At 40.5% G+C, this 19,742-nt stretch overlaps 1 protein-coding gene across 4 annotated transcripts in view; it reads left to right on the top strand.

The window, feature by feature from the left end:
* Positions 1 to 19,742, top strand: part of TNPO3 (transportin 3) — a 104,039-nt gene that overhangs the window by 34,669 nt on the left and 49,628 nt on the right. For 3 of the 4 annotated variants that reach the window (XM_004046199.4, XM_019031429.4, XM_055392243.2), the window contains exons 2-5: positions 3,887 to 4,087; positions 4,986 to 5,059; positions 8,757 to 8,913; positions 18,728 to 18,871. In XM_004046199.4, the coding sequence (XP_004046247.1) occupies positions 3,887 to 4,087; positions 4,986 to 5,059; positions 8,757 to 8,913; positions 18,728 to 18,871 (576 nt within the window). Of the gene's footprint in view, positions 1 to 2,066; positions 2,192 to 3,886; positions 4,088 to 4,985; positions 5,060 to 8,756; positions 8,914 to 18,727; positions 18,872 to 19,742 lie in introns of all 4 variants that reach the window. The other variant, XM_063708280.1, reaches the window with a different exon arrangement.

Raw genomic sequence — 19,742 nt, 5'->3', positions numbered from 1 at the left:
AATTGTTCTGTTTCCTTGTTTTGATTTTCTTCTTCAGAGATCTCTGTTGTCTATATGTTAGATATTTGCCTATGTTCAATATTTGTCATTTCCTCTTGAATGTTTTAAAATTTTTTTGTTTAAAAAAAAACACTCCTTTTCATGTGTTTCTCTTAAGACATTATCTGATGTGTTTAGTCACATGTGAAATTCCTCCTAGTCTTCATCTCTGAAGGGATTTTTTTCTTTAATTTCTGATTTTTTCCTGAGATTTCTACCTAATTTCTGAAATTTTCCTTCTCAATTCTATTCTTCCGTATCTTGTATCATTTTCTTAATGTTGTTTAGCTCATTTTGAAGTAATAGGCTAGGTTTTTAAACCTGTTTTTCTGGTCTTCTTTCCTCGTAAGGTATTACTCTGCTTATTTTCTCTTTCAGCCATACAGACATTTGACCTCAGTTGCTTATTTTCTGTGAAATTAGTTTTTCTGAATTTCTAGAAGGAGGTTTGATTAAGGATAATACTTCCAACCTTTTCTTCCTTCATCTCTATTATACTTGTTCTATATTATTTTGTTTTTTTTTTCATAGCAGTTTTTCCTCAATTGGGGTCTCTTCCTGACTGTTTGGTTTCAAGGTTTTATAAAGGCTAAACTGTTGGCATCCCCTTCACACTTATACTCACTGGCTATTGGATTGGGTCAAACCTCCTCCTTTTTCTTTCTTTTTTTTTGAGACGGAGTCTCAGCCGCCCAGGCTGGAGTGCAGTGGTGCGATCTCGGCTCACTGCAACCACTGTCTCCCGGGTTCAAGTGATTCTCCCGTCTCAGCCTCCCGAGTAGCTGGGATTACAGGCACCCGCCATCATGCCCAGCTAATTTTTGTATTTTAGTAGAGATGGGGTTTCACCATATTGGCCCGACTGGTCTTGAACTCCTGACTTCAGGTGATCTGCCTGCCTCAGCCTCCCAAAGTGCTGGGATTACAGGCGTGAGCCACTGCGCCCGGCCAAACCTCCTCCATTTTCAACTGCCATCCTCAGATTGGCTCCTTGTACTTTCCAGTGAATCTCTGTTGGTTCTTGGTGTTTCTCTGTTCTTAGGTCCATTAGACACCCTGTTGTTTGCCTCTGCTTCCACATTTACTGAGACTAAAACCACACAGGTCTTACAGATGTCACTGGTTTGTCTCCTTCCACTTATATTTTGGGGTTCTTGTAGATACCCTTGGAGATAACTAGACAACACCTAGTTTTGTTGCTATCTAATGCTCTGTTTTTTTGAGGGATTTGTGGAGATTGTATAAAGCTTCATAGAATCTTTTTGCTATTTAAAAATATATCGGCTAGGCATGGTAGCTCACGCCTGGAATCCCAGCACTTTGGGAGGCCAAGGCAGGAGGATCACTTGAGTTTAGGAGTTCAAGACCAGCCTGGGCAACATGGCGAAACCCCATCTCTACAGAAAAATACAAAAATTAGCCGGGTGTGGTAGCAGACACCTGTAGTTCCAACTACTAGGGGGCTGAGGCAGGAGGATCTCTTGAGCTCAGGAGGTTGAGGCTGCAATGAGCTGAGATCGTGCCATTGCACTCCAGCCTGGGTGACAGAGCGAGACCCTGTCTCAAAAAATAAAATAAAAAGATATTAACGTGAGCAACGTAAAGATATTCTGATGGTCTATTAAATCATAGGTGTGCTTGGATTACTGGTTAATCAATGGCTAAAAACTTTGGAAGATTTTTTTACTTGAGAAAGGAAAATTGGTGCTATTAGTACTACATTAATTAATTAAACATTTGTTGAATACATTTGAGACACGATGTTTGGACTAAAAAGTACAAAAATTAGTAAAATGTACTATATCTGTAAAGAAGTTAACACCTCATGCTTACTTTGCACCCCTTATTTCATTGAAAGCTAAGGTTGGGGTTTTTTGGTGGGGGGCGGGAGGGGTGGTTTTTTTAAAAACAGGGTCTCACTCTGTTGCTTGGGCTCAAGCGATCCTCTCGCCTCAGCATCCCAAGTAGCTGGGATCACAGGTGCACGCCACCATGCCCAGCTAATTTTTTATTTTTTATTTTTTAAGTTTTTTTAGGGTCTCACTCTCACCCAGGCTGGAGTGCGGTGGTGTAATCTCGGCTCACTGCAACCTCTGCCTCCTGAGTTCAAGCTATTTTCCTGTCTCAGCCTCCCGAGTAGCTAGGATTGCAGGTGAGTGCCACTACACCCGCCTAATTATTTTGTATTTTTAGTACAGACCGGGTTTCACCATGTTGGCCAGGCTGGTCTTGAACTCCCGACCTTAGGTGATCTGCCCGCCTCTGTCTCCCAAAGTGCTGAGTTTACAGGTGTGAGTGACTGTGCTGGGCCCCAGCTAATTTTTTAATTTTTTTGTAGTGGCACGGGGGTCTTGCCATGTTGCCCAGGCCAGTGTCAAACTTCTGGGCTCAAACAATCCTCCTGCTTTGGCCTCCCAAAGTGCTGGGATTATAGGTATGAGCCACACGCCCAGCCTAAAGCTAAGTTTTATGTCAGTAAATCTGTAATTAGGAAATTCAGGGTCTTTATTTTCCATTCACTTTAGGAACTTGTACAAGCCATTTATTCTACCTGTTTCTATATCTTAACTTGCTTCGTATCAATCTTTGGAAAGATCTTGAAGGATACACAAGGATTATGTATTACTTGTGAAGAGCTCTGTCTTCATAAGAAATTGACCCCTTCTCTTTACAATAGACATTATTCCTAAATTGAGGTTGAAATTTTTTTCAGTCCATTATTGCCAGTCCATGTTAGTCTTCTTCCAGAGGCTGTTGAGTGTAGAATTGGATTAGAATTAATCTAATTAATTAGTTGTCTACAATCTACTGCACGATATTGTTTCCAAAATTGTCTTCAAAATATGACTAGCTACTAGAGACCAGATTTTATACTTTGGTTCTTTTTATTGTGTCTATAGATAAGTTTATTTTTCCATTGAAAATGATTTCAGTAACACGTGTAGCACTTTGCCAAGTAGTAATACATCAGAAAATAGTTGAAGGGGCCAGGCACGGTGGCTCATGCCTGTAATCCCAGCATTTTGGGAGGCCGAGGCAGGAGGATCACCTGAGGTCAGGAGTTCAAGATCAGTCTGGCCAACATGGTGAAACCTCGCCTCTACTAAAAATACAAATATTAGCTGGGTGTGGTGGTGCACACCTGTTATCCTAGCTAGTCAGAAGACTGAGGCAGGAGAATTGCTTGAACCTGGGAGGCAGAGGTTGCAGTGAGCCTAGATTGTGCCACTGCACTCCAGCCTGGGTGACAGAGTGAGACTCTGTCTCCAAAAAAAGAAAGAAAATAATTGAAGGATGTGAAATATTTACTTGAGCCAAGATAGTTTTTCTGCTATTTTATCGGGAACTAATAATTGAAATGTAGGGCTACTGAGACCAATATGAAGTATATTCTCATATTTATAGATATATTAAAACAGCTTCTGGATTCAATTCTTAAGAGTGAACAAAGCTTTATTTTAAGCAAGAAAAGAGAAGAAACATGCAGCCATAGATTAGGATTGGAAATTATACAGTGACATTTTAGTTTAGTGGAGACTTTTGGGACATTTTTCTTCATACTCTTGACACCCACACAGTCATTCAGATCAACAAGATTGTATCTACTAATTTAACTGATAGCTCTCATGCCTTCCTAGAATGAGTCAGATTTTAGGTAATTATTTTGTTGAACAGGGCCTGTAACAATGTATATTGAACTGTTGGCTGAATTACTGGGTAATTTAGCTTGTCAGATTTTTCTTTCTTTATACTTTGGGCTAAATATGTTTATATAAATATTGAGGTTATGGCATTAAAATTAGAAAAGTAGTCTTCTTTAAGACATCTTTGTCTAATACGCTTTCAGGTTCATGCATGGGAGATCTCAGACCAGTTGTTACAGATCCGACAGGATGTGGAATCATGCTATTTTGCTGCACAGACCATGAAAATGAAGATTCAGACCTCATTTTATGAGCTCCCCACAGACTCTCATGCCTCTTTACGGGACTCATTGCTAACCCATATCCAGAACTTGAAAGACTTGTCACCTGTCATTGTAACGCAGGTAAATCCTGTGCTTCTCATTAGAGAAATTTGTATGGCCATTTGGATTTATCAGGATTGTTTTAATTCGTATTGCTGGGCCATGTGAGGTAATGTTAACTTCATTACAGATGTACTGCTATGTTCTTGTAAGTGGATAGAAAACGAAATTGTTAATCTTTTGTATTAATCTTGGAGTTCATTTGGTTTCAAACTAACTTGATACCAGAAGTGGATAAGGTGAGTATGTGTTTTCACAGGCATGCTAGGTCAGAGGTTTAGGTAGTTGCCTTTTAAGAAATCCTTTCAGGGCTGATTGGCTTTAGTGAAGGTCTCATGAATGAAACGTTGAACTAGAGCATCTGTCCTTTCCCCGTTGGACAGGGAAATACATTAGATAGGAAAACCGGAAACTTCTGTGAGTACATACTCAACATGTGTTCTCTGCCTGGCATAGAAGTGCCCTTAAAGAGGAGGCTTTTCTTAAGTCTTCAAGATGACAAATGCAAAGAGAAGGGAAATGGCAATCCATTACTTGAGAACTGAGTCAAAGGTCTGACTTTATTAGCAGCTTTGACCTTTCGCATAGTATAATTTATACGTCTGTGAAGTTCTGTGGTATTGCCAAATAAAAGTAAATATTGATATATTTTGAGGAATGTCTAAGTCTGTTGTTTCTGACTTCTTTCTTTTCTTTTTTTTTAATTTTTAAAGGTTAACGCTTAAATTTCAGCAATTTGTAGCTAACCCAAAAGAGTTTACATCAGATGTATAGAATTGGAGGTTGGGAGAAATGGGGAAGGGGGTTAGTCTTAGTTGTCATATTGTTTGGAAGAAATGTTTCTTTGCTTCCCAATTAATATTTATTGTGACCCTATTTCTGTTCATCTGTCTTCATTTATTTAATCTCTCTTATTCAGCTGGCTTTAGCAATAGCAGATCTTGCCCTACAGATGCCTTCCTGGAAGGGATGTGTGCAAACACTGGTGGAAAAGTAAGTAGTTTGTATTGACTATATATTAGCATTTGGAATTGCCATTAACCTACACAGAGAAATTTGTTAGCAATAGCTAGATATTTGACTATTTCCCTGAACTCTTTTTTTATTTATTTTTTATTTTTTTTATTTTTTATTTTTTATTGATCATTCTTGGGTGTTTCTTGCAGAGGGGGATTTGGCAGGGTCACAGGACAATAGTGGAGGGAAGGTCAGCAGATAAACAAGTGAACAAAGCTCTCTGGTTTTCCTAGGCAGAGGACCTTGCGGCCTTCCGCAGTGTTTGTGTCCCTGGGTACTTGAGATTAGGGAGTGGTGATGACTCTTAACGAGCATGCTGCCTTCAAGCATGTGGTTAACAAAGCACATCTTGCACCGCCCTTAATCCATTCAACCCTGAGTGGATACAGCACATGTTTCAGAGAGCACAGGGTTGGGGGTAAGGTCACAGATCAACAGGATCCCAAGGCAGAAGAATTTTTCTTAGTACAGAACAAAATGAAGTCTCCCATGTCTACCTCTTTCTACACAGACACGGCAACCATCCGATTTCCCAATCTTTTCCCCACCTTTCTCCCCTCTCTATTCCACAAAACCGCCATTGTCTTCATGGCCCGTTCTCAATGAGCTGTTGGGTACACCTCCCAGACGGGGTGGTGGCCAGGCAGAGGGGCTCCTCACTTCCCAGTAGGGGCGGCCGGGCAGAGGCGCCCCTCACCTCCCGGACGGGGGCAGCTGGCCAGGCGGGGCGGTAACCCTCCCACCTCCCTCCCGGACGGGGCGGCTGGCCAGGCGGGGGGCTGACCCCCCCCACCTCCCTCCCGGACGGGGCGGCTGGCCGGGTGGGGGGCTGACCCCCCCCACCTCCCTCCCGGACGGGGCGGCTGGCCGGGTGGGGGGCTGACCCCCCCCACCTCCCTCCCAGACGGGGCGGCTGGCCGGGCGGGGGGCTGACCCCCCCACCTCCCTCCCGGACGGAGCGGCTGGCCGGGCAGAGGGGCTCCTCACTTCCCAGTAGGGGCGGCCGGGCAGAGGCGCCCCTCACCTCCCGGACAGGGCGGCTGGCCGGGCGGGGGGCTGACCCCCCCACCTCCCTCCCGGACGAGGTGGCTGCCGGGCAGAGACGCTCCTCACTTCCCAGACGGGGTGGCTGCTGGGCGGAGGGGCTCCTCACTTCTCAGACGGGGCAGTTGCCAGGCAGAGGGTCTCCTCACTTCTCAGACGGGGCGGCCGGGCAGAGACGCTCCTCACATCCCGGACGGGGCGGCAGGGCAGAGGTGCTCCCCACATCCCAGACGATGGGCGGCTGGGCAGAGACGCTCCTGACCTCCCAGATGTGATGGCGGCCGGGAAGAGGCGCTCCTCACTTCCCGGATGGGATGGCGGCCGGGCAGAGACGCTCCTCACTTTCCAGACTAGGCAGCCAGGCAGAGGGGCTCCTCACATCCCAGACGATGGGCGGCCAGGCGGAGATGCTCCTCGCTTCCCAGACCGGGGTGGGGGCGGCCGGGCAGAGGCTGCAATCTCAGCTCTTTGGGAGGCCAAGGCAGGCGGCTGGGAGGTGGTTGTAGCGAGCCGAGATCACGCCACTGCACTCCAGCCTGGGCGCCATTGAGCACTGAGTGAACGAGACTCCGTCTGCAATCCCGGCACCTCTGGAGGCCGAGGCTGGCAGATCACTCGCGGTTAGGAGCTGGAGACCAGCCCGGCCGACACAGCAAAACCCCGTCTCCACCAAAAAAATACGAAAACCAGTCAGGCGTGGCGGCGCGTGCCTGCAATTGCAGGCACTCGGCAGGCTGAGGCAGGAGAATCAGGCAGGGAGGTTGCAGTGAGCCGAGATGGCAGCAGTGCCGTCCAGCTTCAGCTCGGCATCAGAGGGAGACCGTGGAAAGAGAGGGAGAGGGAGACCGTGGGGAGAGGGAGAGGGAGAGGGACATTTCCCTGAACTCTTAACATAGAATTATGTTATTAACCTTTGTTAGATTAAGTGAAACTTATCTAAAATTTTAAATACTACTGAAATATATTGTGTGGGATGTAAAAGACTAGTAATTTATGTAACACACACTTCTTGAATTAATTGCAGCAAAGTCTTTTATTGCCTTGTGGATCACTCTCACTAACTGGCATGACAGCCATTTTGTAAAAATATAGAATTTAAGATTATATTAAATGGGAGGTTGTTATGAATATGTGTTCTTACTAATTGGAGTTTGTTTCACGTTTATCAGAGGGGCAATATTCTTTTTAGACACACAGAGCTTGCTACTTTGAAACAAGTATTCCTTCTGGGTCCTGGCAAGATAACCTTGATATTTGCTTGCATTTGGTTGGGAAGTTATTTTTGAACAAAGTAGAATTGCTTTTTACCTCCAATATGGTGTGTCATTAAAGCATTTTACGGATAACTTTTTATTTATTTTATTTTATTTTGAGATGGAATTTCGCTCTTGTTGCCCAGGCTGGAGTTCAGTGGTGCGATCTCGGCTCACTGCAACCTCCACCTCCTGGGTTCAGGTGATTCTCCTGTCTCAGCCTCCCAGGCAGCTGAGATTACAGGCATGTGCTACCACGCCTGGCTAATTTTTATATTTTCAGTAGAGGCGGGGTTTGGCCAGGCTGGTCTTGAACTCCTGACCTCAAGTGATCTGCCCACCTCGGCCTCCCAAAGTGCTGGGATTACAGGTGTGAGCCACCTCATCCAGCTTGGATAACTTTTTTAAAACTTATTTTTATTTTTTTGGAGACACAGTCTTGCTGTGTCACCCAGGCTGGAGTGCAGTGGCACAGTCATGGCTCACACTACAACCTCAGCCTCAACTTCCCTCAGGCTCAAGTGATCCTCCCACCTCAGCCTCCTGAGTGGATAGCTTATTTTTTAAATAAAATTTTTATTGGGGAAACTGATACATGCTCCTTGAAAAAATTCTAACAGTATGGAAACCTTCAAAGTGCAAAATGAACCCCATCCTCTCTCCCTATCCTTATATTTTATTTTTGAAACAGGGTCTCACTCTGTCACCCAGGCTGAAGTGCAGTGGTGTGATCATGGTTCACTGGAACCTGCAACTCTTGGGCTCATGAGATCCTTCTGCCTCAGTCTCCCGAGTAGCTGGGATTACAGATGCACACCACCATGCCTGGCTGATTAAAAAATTTTTAATGTAGAAACGGTCTCCCTGTGATGCCCAGGCTGGTCTCGAACTTGTGGACTTGTGATCCTCCTGCCTCGGCCTCCCAAAGTGCTGGGATCATAAGCATGAGCCACCACAGCTGGCCCTTAACCCTGTGTTTTATAAGCAACCACTATTAACAATTGGCTATATAGAGTTTCCTTTATGCATTTTAAAATAAATAAGTGCATATATATTTTAATGTACATATACCTATATATTTGTTCACCCATATTCAATATGTTTCATACATGTTTTTCACTTACTACATTATGGACATTTTTTTCATGTTAGGACATATCATGTTCATTATAATGGCTATGTTTCATTGAATAACTGTGTCCTTTTTAAAATCTTAACTAATTATGGAGGACATTTATGTTTGCATCTTTTTTCTCCCCCTTAACAGTGGTGGGAATGTTGCTTTTGTTGTTGTGAGTTACTCTGATGGCTGTTATCTTATGTGATTGTGTATTTTCTGGCTATAAATAACATATCTCCGCTTTCTTCTTTTGCAGATACAGCAATGATGTGACTTCTTTGCCTTTTTTGCTAGAGATCCTTACAGTGTTACCTGAAGAAGTACATAGTCGTTCCTTACGAATTGGAGCTAATCGGCGCACAGAAATTATAGAAGATTTGGCCTTCTACTCTAGTACAGTAGTATCTCTATTGGTGAGTAAGTTTGAAATACTAAGTTGCTGCATAAAGGCAGAAAGCCATGGCGGTTATTTTGTAATCCAATTGCATTATTGTGAAATAGCTTTCTTTGCAAAATTTAATGATGATGCTTTGGCATTTATGTAACACCTTACCATTACAACATACTTTCAGAAAGTATGCTTTTTAAGTTTCTGTATAATCCTCTAAAGGTGACGTTATCTCTTTTATGAATGAAAAATGGACTTTAGAGTTACACACTGTTAATTCAGAATTGGAACTAAGGCCATCTCATTATTTATCTTGTGCTCTTCTACTGCTTAATGCTCCAAACTGTTGGCTGTTAATAAAGGATCATGCAAAGGGAAGTGTGTATAAATCTACTTTACTAAGAAAGGATCCTTTCTTTTTTTTTCTAATTGATACATGATAGTTGTACATATTTATGGGGTTACATGTATTACTTTTATTTTTTGAAGCAGGGTCTCTGTCTCCTAGGCTGTAGTGCAGTGGCATGATCTCAGCTTACTGCACCCTCCTCCTCCTGGGCTCAAGTGATCCTCTCACCTCAGCCTCCTGAGTAGCTGGGACTACAGGTGTGCGCCACCATGCCCAGCTAAATTTTTTATTTTTTGTAGAGATGGTGTCTCTCCATGTTGCCTAGGCTGGCCTCGAACTCCTGACCTCAAGTGATCCACCTGCCTTGGCCTCCCGAAGTGCTGGGATTACAGGCGTGAGCCACTGTGCCCAGCGACATGTATTATTTTTGTCCAAGTATGTAATATGTGATGATCAGATCAAATCAGGTGATGATCAAATTGAGATATCCATCACCTCAAACCTTTATCATTTCTTTGTGTAGGGAACATTCTAAATCTTCTCTTTCAGCTATTTTGAAGTACTCAATAAATTATTAACTGTAGTCACTCTGTTTTGCTGTGTAACACTATAACTTATCCTTTCTATTCAGCTGTATTTGTGTACCCATTAATCAACCTTTCTTGGTCCTCCCCTCCCCGTTACCCTTCCTAGCCTCTGATCACCGTCATTCTTCTACTCTTTACCTCTATGAGATCCATTTTTTTTCACTCCAACATAGCAGTGAAAGCATGTGATATTTGTCTTTCTGTGCCTGGCTTATTTCACTTAACATAATGTCTAACAGTGCCGTCCATGTTGCTGCAAATGACAGGAGATTTTATTCTTTTTGTGGCTAATGAATATTTCATTGTGCACCTATACCATTGTTTCTTTATCCATTCAGCCGTTGACAGGTACTTAGGTTGATTCCATATCTTGGCTATTGTGAATAGTGCGGCAATAAACATGGGATTGTAGAGATCTTCTTGATATACTGGTTTCTTTTCTGGGTATTTACCCAGCAGTGGGATTGCTAGATCATATGGTAGGACTATTTTCAGTCTGTTGAGAAACTTCCATACTGTTTTTCATAATGACTGTACTGCTTTACATTCCACAGCATTCCCTTTTCTCTGCTTCCTTGCCAGCATTTGCTATTGATCTTTTGCCCATTTTTTAATTTTTAATTTTTTTTTTTTTTTTTGCTATTGAGTTATTTGGGTTTCTTATATTTTGTGGTTACTAATCTCTTGTTGGATGGGTAGTTTGCAAATATTTCCTCCCATTCTGTAGGTTGTCTCTTTACTTGGTTGATTGTTTCTTTTGCTGTGCAGAAGCCTTTTAGCTTGACCTTTGTCGACTTTTTTTGCTTTAGTTGCCTTTGATTTTGAGGTCTTACTTAAGAGATCTTTGCCCAGATCAATGTCCTGCAGCATTTCCCTAATGTTTGCTTGTAGTAGTTTTATAGTTCACATCTTACATTTAAGTCTTTAATCCATTTTGATTTGATTTTTGTATATTGTGAGAGATAAAAGAAAGGATTGTCTCTTAAAGATGAACTGAAAGGTGATAGAAGATTTTACTTGACCTTTGAGGAGTATCGCATTATGGATGAGCTAATACACATTTTTTAAAAAATTAGATGTGATTAAGCTCCTTTCAGTTAGTTGACATTTTTAATACTCTAGAGCAGGAGTGGGTAAATCTATAGTTTATGGGTTGGCTGCCTCTTTTTGTAAATAAAGCTTTGTTGGAACACAGTTATGCCCATTTGGTTATATTTTGTCCATTATTTTGGACTACATCAGCATAATTGAGTATTTTTCAGAGACCATATGGTTTGCAAAGTGTAGAAGGTTTATCTGGTTCTTTATAGAAAATGTTTACTGGTTCCTAAAGTAGATGCTAATAAATTGATTAGCCCATATCTCATTTTTAAGTCTTTATAGTCCAGCTCAATTTTCTCAATAATGTGGTTATACAGGTTGAATATCTCTTACTGAAAGGCTTGGGACCAGAAGGGTTTAGGGTAGGGTAAAAAAAGTAGTATTTAGGATTTCTGAGTTTTTAAAATTTTGGAATATTTGCATTATACTTTCGGGTTCAGCATTCCTAATCTGAAATGCTCCAGTGAGCATTTCCTTTGAGCGTTATGTTGGCACTCAAAAAGTTTTGGATTTTGGAGCATTTTGGAGTTTTGGATTAGGGATACTTAACCTGTAGTAAATTATTTTTCAGAGATGTGTTTCAGTATAGCAAGTTCATGGATCTTTTTGTTTGAAAAAAAATTAAAATTCTATTAAAAATTGTGTTCAGTTTTGTATTAGAAATTCATTGGAGGACTGGGTGCAGTGGCTCACCCCTGTAATCCCAGCACTTTGGGAGGCTGAGGCGGGTGGATCACTTGAGGTCAGGAGTTTGAGACCAGCCTGGCCAACGTAGTGAAACCCTGTCTCTACTAAAAATACAAAAATTAGCCAGGTATGGTGGTGCACTCTTGTAGTCCCAGCTAGTCGGGAGGCTGAGGCAGGAGAATCTCTTGAACCTGGGAGGCGGAGGTTGCACCACTGCACTCCAGTCTGGGCAACAGAGGGAGACTCCATCTCAAAAAAAAAAAAAAAGAAAAAAAGAAAAAGAAAAAAGAAATTCATTGAAAAATAATTCTTTTAAGTTAAATATATGTTTTTCACTTAGCCATTTATTTTAAAGAAATAGTTTTATGGAAAATTAGAAAATATGGACAGCAAATTACACTCAAACCATCTGGAGATCATACAGTTAACCCTTTAATACATATCCTCTATGAACATATTTATGGATATATATACAGATTTTTTAAGCCCAAATGAAATTATACTTTACTTATTCTTCTGCATCTTGCTTTTTCAGTCATCTGCTTACCTTTTCAAGTTAGTAAGTTTTCATATCATCTGATAAACCCAGACCATATTCACATTTCACCAGTTGGTCCTAAGATATTCTTTACAGGCTGGGCGTGGTGGCTCATGCCTGTAATCCCAGCACTTTGGGAGGCCGAGGCTGGCAGATCACAAGGTCAGGAGCTCGAGACCATCCTGGCCAACATGGTGAAACCCCATCTCTACTAAAAACACAAAAATTAGCTGGGCGTGGTGGCATGCACCTGTAGTCCCAGCTACTCAGGAGGCCGAGGCAGGAGAATTGCTTGAACCCGGGAGGCAGAGGTTGCAGTGAGCCGAGATGGCACCACTGCACTCCAGCCTGAGCGACAGAGTGAGACTCCGTCTCAACAAAAAGAAAAAACAAAAAAAGATACTTTTTACAAAGAATATCCAATCTGTAACTATGCCTTGTATCAGGTTCTTAGTCACAGTCCCACATTCTGTTCCTTGTTTAAAATAACATGACTTGTTGAAGAGATTGTACCAGTCATTTTATAGAATTATCTTACCTTTATGATTTTCTGATTGCCTCTCCTTCGTTTCATTTAGCTTGTTTTTCTTTTCTCTGTATTTCCTCTAATTGGAAGTTGTATCTAAAGCAGCACTTCTCAGTAGGGGTTCCTCAAGAGAATTAAGCCTAAAGCATTCATTATATGTAATGAATTCTTTCCTCTACATTAATAATGGTTCTAGCTATATACCGCCCTTAGGATAATTAAGAAGATGGGTACTCAGATAATTTTCTGAAGGGCTTAATTCTATACAATGTTTTTTTTTTGTAGATATAGAGCTTCTCTATGGTCTCAAACCTGGTCTCAAGTGATCCTCTCTCCTTGGCCTCCCTTAATGATGAGATTGCAAACGTGAACCACCACACCCAACCTATAGGATATAATTCTTTCCTAGAATCCTGATTGAGAAAAACTGAGAGGCTTAGAGGAGTAGTTTTTTAAAGTTAAATATTTTGGGCTAGAATATATCATAGGTACTTGATGCTATGTCTTAGTATATATACAGCGTTCAGTTGACCTTCTATTAGTGATGCTAGGGTTGACCACTGGATTAAGATGAAAGTCTGATCCTTCCATTTTTAAAGTTCACTTTCCTCCTTTGTAATATAATGTAGTTTGTGTGATGGTAGCTTGTTAGTTTATGAATGTTCAATTCCCTATCAGACTTTAGCCTAATTGTTTTACATTCCAGTAGATAATCCCTACCTTAATCAATAATTTCATTATGGACCAGGCAATGTGGTTTATGCCTATAATTCCAGCACGTTGGAAGGCTGAGGTGGGACGGTTGCTTGATGTCAGGCATTCAAGACCAGCCTGGGCAACAGCAAGAGCCTGTCTCAAGAAAAAAAAATAAATTAACCAAGCATGTTGGCATGCACCTGTAGTCCCAGCTGCTCAAGAGGCTGAGGCAGGAAGGATCACTTGACCCCAGGAGTTCAAGGTGGCAGTGAGCCACGATTGTGCCAGTGCACTCCAGTCTGGGCAACAGAACAAGACTGTCTCTAAAAATAATAATAATTTCATCATGGGTTGCAAAATGATATTTGACTATTCTGTTATTTCTTGTACATATAAGTTGGCATTCTTATGAGCTCCTACTAGAAAGGTAGGATAAATCTTAATTCTTTTCAAAATGAGGATTTATTTTAAAGCTGCCTTGAATTTTTTTTTTTCTGGCTTTGTCTTTTTGAAGTATGATGGACTCATGTTCATTTAGGTCCAACCGGATGTCTCCTTTCCAAGTTTCAGAATCCCATTCTTTACCAGTCAGTTTCCTAACTTTCACATGAGAAGTGTGGAGGGACTGTAAATTCACCTGTTGTTTGTAATTCAGCAAGTCACACAACTAAGTTTTGTATATGAGTTTCAGCAGTACTAACTTTGTAGCTACAAAAAGTAAGAGCTGCTTTTAGACTTGGCATGAAAGCTGTGGTGCTCAGACTGTGGCCTGAGGTGAGAGTTAATGGACTTGAATTTGTCATTTTCTTTTTGTAAGCACTTGTGAATTTAAAATAATCCTGTCCACATGTATTTTGTGTCATGGTTACTGCCACAGCAGTCAACTACAGCAGCCACTTGGGCATTCAAGGCACGTGCCTGACTTAGCACATTATGACAATCAATCACAGGTGATATTTTGAGGAATTGTGACGCAGTCTGAAAAATATATTTCCTGTGGTGCTTAAAAATGTCTCTAATTTTGTCATGTAGCTTGTCATGTTATAGAACCCAGGGGATGAAATTAGTCCAAAATGGCCAAGAAGAAAATAGGCATGTGGCTGTAATGCCAGGTTCCAAACCCCTCTTAAGACCTTTTCTCATTTAGTTTCCTGCACACTCTCCTTTAATGATTACATTCTGTCCTATTTCTTGTTAGTATTATACTTTTGTGGTCTGTCCTAATGGACCCATTCCTAAACATGGTGTTGAACTTTTTGAAGTTTTAAACGTGTTTCTGCTTGCTCTCATAGCTAAACTGAACCTGTGCTTCTAACATTTTTGTCTCTTCACTTTCTATTTTGCTAATCTAAGATCTCAATTCTTATTTATCCCTGCTATCTTTTTACTGGTGAGCTCTTCTGGACTCTGTGGCGTTTATCTTGAAGCTTTTGAGGACTTTAAGGGACAGATTTTTAACATAGCATAGCTCTCAAAGAGGAACAGAAGATAACTCTTAGTTCTGATGTTTTAGAATGTATGTTTGATTTAATTTGCAGAATTTCATCTTTTCAAAGAGATTAGTTTTAGAAACAGGTTTTTTTCAGAATTTGGTCTTTCAGTTTGAGTCAATAGTTAGAATGTACAAGCAAGTCCTTCCACTTGTATACATCATGTCTTATTAAAATTGAAATATCATTCAGGAAGTATAAAGGCCAAGTGATTATGTAATGAGTTTATAGCAACAGCATCAAAGATTCAGTTGAGAGTTTGAGACAGGTTGAGGGGGAGAGAGAATGAGTATCAGCTCTTAAAGAGAAATCTCTCAGTGGCTCCAGTTCATGTTAAGGGAACTTAGTTACTCCGTTCATTTTGCTACTTTCAGCCTTGAACCGTGTTAAATTAAGTGCTCCTGTGCATTTATTAGTTTATGTATTGCATATTTAAATATATTGCATATATTAGTGTCATAGTCTTTTCTAAAAATTCTGGCCATTTTAGTGCCTGGCATCCCTGAATATTTTCTTTCTGAGTTTCAGGGGAACAAAGAAAGTCTTGAGTAAAAAATAACTAGAAGAACTTAATGGGGCCAGAACCATATTTGTGACATTTTCTTATCTAATGTGTTTTCTGGTGACTTTTAAAATGTTGTTTTATTTTTTAATTTTTTTGTAGAGACAGGGTCTTAACTTTGTTGCTCAGATTAGTCTAGAACTCCTGGGCTCAAGCGATCCTCCTACCTCAGCCTCCCAAAGTGGTGGGATTACAGGTGTGAGCCACTGCACGCAGGCTCTGATGACTTTTTACAAATACTTTCCCCTCTAAAGTAAGGGCTCTCAGTTCTTTCCTTTCCTGCCATTCTTCCTTCTTTTTTTTTTAGACAGAGTCTTGCTCTGTCGCCCAGGCTGGAGTGCCATGGCGCAATCTCAGCTCACTGCAACCTCTGCATCCCGGATTCAAGCAGTTCTCCTGCCCCAGCCTCCTGAGTAGCTGGGATTACAGGTGCGTGCCACCACACCTGGCTAATTTTTGTACTTTTAGTAGAGACGGGGTTTCACCATGTTGGTTAGGCTGGTCTCAAACTCCTGACCTTGTGATCCACCCACCTCGGCCTCCCAAAGTGCTGGGATTACAGCCGTGAGCCACCGCACCCGGCCCCTGCCATTCTTCCTTCTATAAATACTTGGATATTTACTCTGTGCCTCTTGTGCTTTAGATAGTGACAGATGTCTCAGAAGTCTATATCCTAGACATAAACTTATGTGTATACTCATAGTTATGTGGTTAATTTCTCTGCAAGTTAGCTGCAACTCCATCTTTTTCCAAGCATATATAATGCAATATGCACAATAAATGAAAATGAGCGGAAGTGAGTCTGCATTTAGTTAGCAATCAAGTTCTGATGTTATTCATTACAAATGATGTATACTTCAAGCTGACATGCTTAAAACTAGTAAAATAGTTGGTTCATGTGTGATAGATGATTCTGTTTCCCCATGCTGTTAATATTTCCTGGCTTTCTTTGGTAATACACGAATCATTATCCAGGTAAATTACTATATAGCTAGTTACACTGATAATAATGTATAATATTAGTAAGATAGATTATTGTTGCAGTCTGCCTAACTTTACAGGCTTTTGAAATATAGGAAGTCCTTGATATTAATCATATCTTTGTTCTATGTATGTAAGCAAGTTTGGGAGGTAGCTATCGTGTAGTGGTTAAGATCATAGACTTTGAAGCCAGACTTCTTAAGTTTAAGTCCTGGCTATGCTGTTTCCTACCTGTGCCATATTAGGCGAGTTACTTGACTGTCTGCCTCAGTTTTCTCATCAGTATAATGGGGATAATAGTATCTGTTTCATATTGTGGGGATTAAATGATTTCATGCATATAAAGCTCTTAAAACAGTGCCTGGTGCACAGAAAGGGCTCAGTAAATGTTGCAATGACTGGTCAGCTTATTTTTCATGTACTTTTCTTCCTCCCCCTGAAATGTAATGGCCTGGAAGAGAGAGAAGAAATAGAAAGAGTCAAGTATATTAATATACTTGGACTTCCTTTCTTCTGTCTTCTGAGAAGGAAAGGTGGTTTTTTGTTTTGTTTTGCTTTGTTTTAAAGGTAGCTTCCAGACCCGAATATCTTAAATAGCCTTCTGTGGGAATGAGCTGGTATACAGTCATTCATTAACCCCTCACTTCTCTTCATCTTAGCAACCTAGCATTCTTTGGAGCACAATAATAAAGACAGTCATCTTCAATGTAGATTTATGTAGCAGATGAAGCTTTGAACTTGGGAAATTTTCCTGTGTAGTTTATATCTGCATTGTAACCACAAATATCACTATTTAGATCTTATTTAATAATACATTATGGGATTTCACCCCCACTCTCATGCCTCCTGAACCCCATGGAAATTATATTTCTAACTCATTGCTTGCAAGAGCTTTTTTAAAACATTCTTTGCCTAGAAAAAGATGCATTACATTTTACTTTGGAAAAAATATATATCACAAAAACAGACTACAAGGAGAAACATTGAGTTTTAGTCTAATTCTGTTTTATCTCTGTTATAGTATTTATAGTAGTATCACTTTCTGTGGGATGACATGTTTATTATTCTATTGCCAAAGCTGAAACATTAGCTTTTCTTGTGGAAATATACAGTGGTATGCCTAGCTTACTCTAGCTTATTATCTATTCTGTATCAACCAGGTATATAAGTAAGTAAATTACTTGTAAAATAATTTTTTGGATAATAAACCTTAATGCAGAAGTGGGAACTAAGAAATTAGTAAGTTATTTCTGAAACAACTTGGGTAAGTCTGTAACCTCTCTCTACTTCAGTTTTCCCATTGAGAAAGTAGAGACAATAATAGTAGCTACCTATAAAGTTGTATTTGGGGATTGTGTTAGTCCAGTCTCTTGCTGCTATAAAGAAATACCTGAGGCTGGGCTCAGTGGCTCATGCCTGTAATCCCAGCACCTTGGGAGGCCGAGGTGGGCGGATTGCCTGAGGTCAGGAGTTTGAGACCAGTCTGGCCAACATGGTGAAACCCGTGTCTACTAAAAATACAAAAAAGTTAGCTGGGTGTGGTGACGTGCATCTGTAATCCCAGCCACTTGGGAGGCTGAGGCAGGGGAATTGCTTGAACCAGGGAGGTGGAGGTTGCAGTGAGCCGAGATTGTGACACTGCACTCCAGCCTGGGCAACAGATCAAGACTCCATCTCAAAAAAAAAAGAAAAAGAAAAGAAAAGAAAAGAAATACCTGAAACTGGGTAATTTATAAAGAAAAGAGGTTTAATCAGCTTATGGTTCTGTGGGCTGTACAGGCTTCTGCTTCTAGGGAGGCCTCAGGAAACTTAACAATCATGGGGGAAGGTGAAGGGGAAGCAGACACATCTTCACACGGCCGGCAGGAGAGAGAAGGGGGGGGTGGTGTTACACACTTTGAAACAACCAGATCTCGTGAGAACTCTATCACAAGAACAGCAAGGGGGATGTTCATTCCCATGATTCAGTCACCTCCCACCAGAACCCTCCTGTAACACTGGGGATTACAATTTGACTTGAGATTTGGGTGGGGACACAGAACGAAACCATTTCGGGGATTAAGTAGATTAGTGGTATTTAGAACGGTGGTGCCTAGCTGGATGCAGTGGCACATGCCTGTAGTCCCGCCTGGGCAATGTAGCAAGACCCTCTCTCTTAAAAGGAAAAAAAAAAAAAACAGTGACACTTAAACTTAAAAAGCACTTTTAACCGTTGGCTGTTTTATTGCCATCCTTCTCATTATTATACTTGTAAGGTGATTGAAATAATGGTTTAAATATATAGATTAACATTATTCATTTTAAGTTTTTTTCTCTATTCAGATGACCTGTGTAGAAAAAGCAGGAACAGATGAGAAAATGCTTATGAAGGTTTTTCGCTGTTTGGGAAGTTGGTTTAACTTGGGAGTTTTGGACAGTAACTTCATGGCTAACAATAAATTACTAGCACTCCTTTTTGAGGTTTTGGTAAGTAATGACCTTATTTATCAAAGTATTTCTGCCAATCACTTTTCGTAACTAACCTGCTGGGACATAACAATGTTTTTAAATTTTTGCACAGTAACTGGAAGGCATGTATTAAGAATGCAGCAATGTTCCTTCCTTGCTACGAGGTACCAAATTAGAAGTATCAGTTTTAATACTCCTAATAGGATATAGTTATGTTTAAGAGGAAAACAATCTTATATGTTGATACATGATTTACATATTAAAATCCAAATAACCATTGGTATCTTTTTCCTTGTTTTAAAAATATAAAATTATGTATTTCAATAATGGTCATTGAATCCTAGACATTTCCATGATATAATTATGTGTGCATCACAAGTTTAGGAAAAAACAGGACAGGAAGAATTAAAAATTATGTTTAGTGCATCCAGAGACAATTATAGATTAAGATATTATCTTTGTAGTTGAGATTAGTTAAACATCGTACGTGCAAAATGGATTTGGGTTTTTGAGATTAGTAGAATAAGTACTAATGTCTTTTTATATACTTGTGTGTTTCTTCTTTAAGCTTTGAAAAGTAGCAGTGCCTAGTAATATAGTCTTGGTAGATAGGAGTTAGGGAGTGATTAGAATAAGATTACATTTTAGAACAAGAAACATAACATTATCTCAAGCATAAATATTATTGAAGGGGTTTTTGGAGACATGAAAAACTTTGTCTCTTTCTGCTGGAGGGTTTCCTTCAATGAAGATGTATTAGTATGGAAGCTGCATGTATTGTGAATGTATGCCGATGCGCTATTACTTAGAAGATAGTACATTATGCTAGATTGATGCCACTGTGAATTAAAGAAAAGAAAGACATTTTTCAAGGAGACATTTGGCATGT

This window comes from Gorilla gorilla, chromosome 6 (assembly GCF_029281585.2).
Source record: "Gorilla gorilla gorilla isolate KB3781 chromosome 6, NHGRI_mGorGor1-v2.1_pri, whole genome shotgun sequence".
Lineage (NCBI taxonomy): Eukaryota > Metazoa > Chordata > Mammalia > Primates > Hominidae > Gorilla > Gorilla gorilla.
Note: the sequence above shows the minus strand (reverse complement) of the source record. Positions and strands in the feature narration are given on the sequence as shown.